At 47.9% G+C, this 6,853-nt stretch overlaps 1 protein-coding gene across 1 annotated transcript in view; it reads right to left on the reverse strand.

Annotated features, from left to right (window-relative positions):
• LOC127582151 (arrestin domain-containing protein 1-like) overlaps window positions 1-6,582 on the reverse strand; it is a 95,366-nt gene extending 88,784 nt beyond the window's left edge. The window contains exon 1 of the mRNA XM_052037200.1: window positions 6,431-6,582. Coding sequence (XP_051893160.1) covers window positions 6,431-6,548 — 118 coding nt within the window. The 5' untranslated portion in view covers window positions 6,549-6,582. The remainder of the gene's footprint in view (window positions 1-6,430) is intronic.
• Between the last annotated feature and the right edge of the window lie 271 nt (window positions 6,583-6,853).

Consider the following 6,853-nt stretch of genomic DNA (forward strand, 5'->3'; position numbering starts at 1 on the left):
GATACACCATATCCCCTGGCTGTCCCTTATCTACTTGAATAGTCACATCCTCAAAAAGAGTTTCCATAGGGCAGCCAAACATGATTTTCCTTTCATAAATCCATGGTAGCTCTATTCGTCTGTTTCCAACCCCCCCCCCCCGCCAAGAGTGTTCTCTTATTATTTACTTCATTATAGATTAAAGCTCTTTTCCTATTAGCGACGTTAGTAGTTCCCCATTTTCCCTCTCCCTCCTTTCTTAAATGATGGGGTCACATTTACTACCCCTCAATCCGAAGGAACAATTCCTGAATCAATTTTGGAAGTTGATAACCAGAAAGTTCACATCTCTCTAGCTATCTCTTTCACATTTCTGGAATGTAGATCATCAGGCTCTCGGGATTTACCAGCTTTTAGTCACCAACTTCTCTTGCACTTTTTTTGCCTCTAATACTTCCTTCAGTTCCTCATTTTTGCTAGGCCATTATTTCAATGCAGACAGGCACAAAGTAGTTGGTTAATTCCTCTGCCATTTCCTTATTCTCATTTATGAATTATCTTGTCTGGAACATTGGCTCTTATTGCAAAGGGGTTGGAGATTAAGAATACGGAGTTTTGTTACTGTGTGCAGTTTTGGTCCCCCTACTTAAAAAAAAGCATTGGAAGAAGTCCTTGGTTGAGGGTTATCCTATCAAGAGAGGCTAGACAAGCTTGGGACTGTATTCCTTAAAGTTACTAAGAATGAGGGGTGACCTTATTCAAACATACAAGATCCTAAGGGGGCTTGACAAGTAAACATTGAGATGTTTTTACCAATGAGAGAATCACAAGCAAGGCAATTTAGCTACAACATAAGCGGCCAGTCACTTAAAACTGAGGTCCATAGAAATTTCTTCTCTCAGAGAGTAGTGAATCTCTGGAATTCTCTGCTTGAGGATGGAAGAGGCTGGATCATTACACTTAATTAAGTTGGAGATAGATAGCTATTTGAAAGCAGGAAACTGAGGGTTCTGGGCCTCTGGCACAGAAGAGTTGATCATATGAAAGGGCAGGTCAGGTTTCAGGAACATGGTGACCTACCCTGCATCTATTTCCTTGTGAAACAAAGGAGTGCAGATGCTGGAATCTAGATGAAAAACATGATGATGCTGGAGGAACTCAGCAGGCCAGGCGGCATCCATGGAGACAAGCAGGTGGTCAATGTTTTGGGCCAGGACCCTTCTTCAGGACGAAACAAGACTAACCTGACCTGAAACGTTGACTTCCTGTTTTTCTCCACGGATGCTGCCTGGCCTGCTGAGTTCCTCCAGCATCATCGTGTCTTTCATCCATTTCCTTGTGTTCTGGTGTAAAGACCTGGACTTTCCCTCGCTAGTCTTTTCCTATTTACATATCTATAGCAGCTTTTACAGCCTGTTTTTGTCCCTCATGCTATAACTCTCATATTCTACCTTCCTATTCTTTATCAATTTCTTGATGCCTCTTTTCCTATGTTCTAAAACTTTCCCAATCCTCAAACCTATTGCTATTTCTCACATCGCGTGTGTCCTCGTTGAATTTAATACCATCTTTAACTTATCTGGTTAACCGCAAATGGACCAATTTACCTATTGCCTTAAGGGAATAGATTTTCCTATAAAGTATGCAGGTCACCCACAGGTTACAAACATCTAACTTGTGGACACCTGTACATATCAACGAGCTCTCATAATATCATTAAATTCAAAAGTCAGATTTACATACATTAGTTCCTACAAACAACAGAACTAGATTCCCCTCTCTCTCCACTTTCAGTAATTGTTCTTTCTTATCAGTCTTGCACTTCTGATGCCATTCATTACAATACCGTGAAGGTACGGTCACCTTCATGTGATTTTTGTGTATTTTCTGACTTCCCAAAATCGATTTATGAACTCCTGTTAAAACGGAACACGTTCATTACCCTGGGACAGCCTGCACATTATTTCTTTAAATGCTAGACTCTAACTCTCCACTGACATACCTTATAATGCATTTTCCTAATCAAGTATAGCCAACTCTGCCTTCTTAGCTTCAAAGTGCTTTAAATTTTAACAAAGAAACCTAAGTTCTATGTAAAATTCTGCTTATGGTTCACTCTTCCCTGAAGGCTCCTTTACAACAAAATGATCAATGAGTTTCTCAATGCACAAAACAAGATCTAAAATAGCTTAGATGGTTCTTCAAAATATTGATCTATATGCCATGAAATTGTCCTCATTTGCCTTGTTCAGTCTATTTGTGAAGTCCCCCAGGATTAGTGCATCACCCCTGTAAATACAATTTTCTGATCTTTACTGTGCTTAATATTATAAACTACTATTTGATGACCTACAAATAACTCACGTTTTCTTTACTGTTTCTTAGCTCAATCCTGACCAATTCTAAAACATGGATACAGGTTCTATGGCCCACCATGTCTATTATAATCACGGTTACCAGCACGACTGTATCTTAAATGCATCTTAAATGTTGTGAGTGTACCTGCTTCCAGCATCTTCCCAGACAGAGCGTTTCAGATTTCACTCACCCTCTGGGTGAAAAAAATTCTTCCTCAGATCCCCTCTGAACCTTTTACTCCTCACCATAAACTCAAGTCCTCTTTTTATTTTAAACACAGAGCAGTACAGGTCCTTCCCAGGTTACAAATGCCCGACCTGTACATACAAGTGAGCGTTTGGGAGACCGGAGGGATGGATTTGCTGGCTGCTGTGGGGCTGCAGACTCTGCCGTGCGGGAACTTGGTTTGGGGCCGCATTTCCGACTTGCAAACTGAGCGGGTTATGAACAGTTCACAGGAACAGAGCTGTGCCATAACCTGGAGGACCCATACAGCACAACAACAGGCCCTCGGACCCACCATGTCTGTGCCAACCATGATGCCAAAGTAAACTAATCCCAGATGCTTGCATACGATCCATATCCTCCATTCCCTGCATGTTCTGTGCCTGTCGAAATTCCTCTTAAATGTTACCATCTGTATCCACCCTATGTTTCTCATAATTTTGCACAGCTCCGTCAGGTCCCACCTGAGCCTCCTCTGCTCCAAAGAAAACAAGCCCAGCCTAGCCATTCCCTCCTCATAACTGAGGTGTTCCATTCCTGCAGAATCCTGTTGAATCTCCTCTACACCCTTTCCAGTGCAATCACATCCTTCTTATAGTTTGGCAACAAGAACTGTGCAAAATATTCCAGCTGTGGCCTAACCAATGTCGTACCAAATACTTATTCCATGCCCTATCTAGTTAAGGCAAGCATCCCATGTGCCTTCTTCACCACCTCTATGATCCTCAATACTCCCCATGCCCTGCCATTACTGGACACCCCAAAGTGCATCGCTTCATGCTCAGAGGGATTAAATTCCATCAGCAATTGCTTGCCCAAGTTAGGAATTGATCAATATCATTCTGTATCCTAAGACTTCACAATGAATACCATCAATTTTCACGTCATCTGCTAGCTTACCAATCATACATTGCCATCTAAGTCATTAATGTAAATGACAAACAGCAGAAATCCCAGCACTGATCTCTACTATACACCACTGGTGACAGGCTTCCCATCACAAACGCAACCTTCCACCATCACTCTATCAGCTATTAACAAGCCAACGTTGGATCCCATGGGCTCTAACCTTTGGACCAATTCTAATTCTACATCATATGCCGAGCCAAGATTGTTTCTCACATATATAGAAATCTCATTCATTATTAATATCTTTATCCAACCTCCTTTTCATTTCCCCCTATGCTTTCTGAGTGCTGATTCAGCTCCACAGTCATGTTTCCATAATGTAACTCGATCTACCCATTAGTTCTATTCAGCCATTAATTCATCTAAATTGTTATGAATGCTGCCAGCATTTAGACACAGTACTTTAAATGTTATAATTTTTCTGTCCTCTGACCACATTTACTGTTTGCTTTTATTGCTGCTATTTGTTTTGTTTACTATTTCTCTAACTTCAACTTCTTGTTTTCTGAAATAAAAACAAAAATGCTGGGAACACTGAATAGGTCTGACATCATCTGTGGAAAGAGTAACAGTTAATCTTTCAGATCTAGAATCCTTTATCAGAATTGAGAAAGAGAGAAATACAAATTAGCTTAAAACAGGTGAGAAGGTGGGTGTTCAAATAGGTTAATGGGGCAGTTTCCAGCACATTAAGCTTCTTTGTCCGTGTAATGTACTGTAACTGGTGAGGTTATGAGACATGCCCAGCAGGCCAGACTAGAATAGAGTAAGAAAAACTGAACCAAAATGATGATTGTTTTGCTTTTCTCCTTAAATTCCCCATTTCATTCCCCTGCCAAGCAAGTTTGACAGGCTGTAGCCTCAAATTCCTCTTTTCTGAAGAAAGCAAATACAAGCAGATTTGCTTAACATGCTGGTCCAAGCAAAATCCTATTATAAAATAAATATATAGTACATCGAACAGTACAGCATTGGACAGGCCATTCAGCCAATAATGTTGTGCTGATCTCGATGCCGATTTACACAAAACTTCCTCCTGTGTATCATCCATATCCCTCCATTCCTTTCATATTCATGTGTCCAAAAGCCTCTTAAACTCCACCAAACTGCCTGCTTCCAATGCTACCCTGGTAACCCATTCCAGGCACCCACCACTCTCTGCGTAAAAAAACTTGCCCATCTTGTCATCTTTAAACTTACCCTCTCTAATCTTAAAAGGTGTTTGACATTCCTACCTTGAGGAATAGATTCCAACTGTCTACCCGATCTTTGCCTCTCATAATTTTAAAAACATCTATCAGGTCTCCCTTCAGCCTCCGACACACTAGGAAGTCCTACCCGTCAATCCATCTTTCTTGCCCTCAACCCTCCCACTTATTGCCCTGCTGCTGTTCCCATCCCCCTACCACTCTAGTTTAAACCCTCCCGAGTCAGAAACCCTCATATTTTATATACCATATAAAATGTTTAAACTATCATTTATAAAAATCCATATTACTACACTTGTCGATTCAGTAAGATCTGTCATAGTGACTATGGAGAAAAAGAAAAGTCCTAACCAACGTTCATTTTCAGCTGGTCGACAGTGGTGTTTCCTCTAATACACTATCACCTATTCTTCTAACATCCTCTGCCTTAATGAGGCAGAATGTATGATTGTTTGAAAATAAGAACCACTCTCAAAAACCCAGTCAGTGAAACTTTCACTGAATGAGTTGCATTATTAAAACTGAGTTCTAATCTCTCTCTTCAGGTCAGATGCCCATTTGCTTGACAACTATTAGTGAAGCCTGGACGCAGTTCACTCAGTTTATTAAACAAATAATGATTACTTGAGTACTCATTTATGATTTTCTGAATATGGGATCTGTACTGTAGGTAAAAAGGACAACTCTGAGTACAAGTTGATGAAAATAAATGTCAGTTCCCCCAACCACCTGTCCTTCTCTCTTCAGGTTTGTGCCTTTTCTCGTCGGGTTCTCTGCCTGAGCTACTTGCTGCAGCTTCTCTGCAACCCCTTCTCTCGGCTCCCCCACAAACCTCCCAGTCCCCAGGGCTCCGTCCTCTCTCATGATCAGCGACCCCCCCACCCCACCCCTGGACCCCATCACCCAACGGTCTCCCCCCGGACCCGGACCCCATCACCCAACGGTCCCCCAACCCCACCCCCGGACCCCATCACCCAACGGTCCCCCCCCCAGACCCCATCACCCAACGGCCTCCCCACCCCACCCCCGGACCCCATCACCCGACGGTCCACCCCCCCCGGACCCCATCACCCGACGGGCCCCCCCCACCCCCGGACCCCATCACCCGACGGGCCCCCCCCACCCCCGGACCCCATCACCCGACGGGCCCCCCCACCCCCGGACCCCATCACCCGACGGGCCCCCCCACCCCCGGACCCCACCACCCGACGGGCCCCCCCACCCCCGGACCCCATCACCCGACGGTCCACCCCCCCCGGACCCCATCACCCGACGGGCCCCCCCCACCCCCGGACCCCATCACCCGACGGGCCCCCCCCACCCCGGACCCCATCACCCGACGGGCCCCCCCCACCCCCGGACCCCATCACCCGACGGGCCCCCCCCACCCCCGGACCCCACCCCCCGACGGGCCCCCCCCCCCCCCCGGACCCCATCACCCGACGGGCCCCCCCACCCCCGGACCCCATCACCCGACGGGCCCCCCCCACCCCCGGACCCCATCACCCGACGGGCCCCCCCCACCCCCGGACCCCATCACCCGACGGGCCCCCCCCACCCCCGGACCCCATCACCCGACGGGCCCCCCCCACCCCCGGACCCCATCACCCGACGGGCCCCCCCCACCCCCACCCCCGGACCCCATCACCCGACGGTCCCCCCCGGGCCACAAGTTGCGCCGCCCGCGGGCTCTCCTCCGCCGGTGCCGGGGGGGGGGGGGGGGGGGGGGGGGGTGCGGCGCGCACACTAACCTTTGAAGTTGAGGTGGGCGGCCAGCCGGATCCTCACCTCCCCCGACACCATCTCCCCGGGGCCATAAACCACTTTGTTGTTCCTCAGCGTTACCGACAACTCCTGAACTTTCCCCATGGCCGCGGCCCCGCTCCGCAGCCCGCCGCGCACGCGCACTGCCGCCCGCCTGACGTCAGCGCGGCCCCGCCGGCAACACCCGCGCACAGCGCATGCGCCGGTCGGGGCCGGCCCTGCACCTGGGGCTGGTGGGGTGCAGGTGGGTGTGAGGGGTGTAGGTAGGGGTGGGTGGGTGGTGGGGGGGGTGTAGGTAGGGGTGGGGGGGGTGTAGGTGGGTGTAGGTAGGGGTGGGGGGGTGTAGGTGGGTGTGGGGGGGGTGTAGGTAGGGGTGGAGGGTGTGTAGGTGGGTGGGGGAGTGTAGGTAG

The sequence above is a fragment of the Pristis pectinata genome, chromosome 23 (genome assembly GCF_009764475.1).
Source record: "Pristis pectinata isolate sPriPec2 chromosome 23, sPriPec2.1.pri, whole genome shotgun sequence".
Lineage (NCBI taxonomy): Eukaryota > Metazoa > Chordata > Chondrichthyes > Rhinopristiformes > Pristidae > Pristis > Pristis pectinata.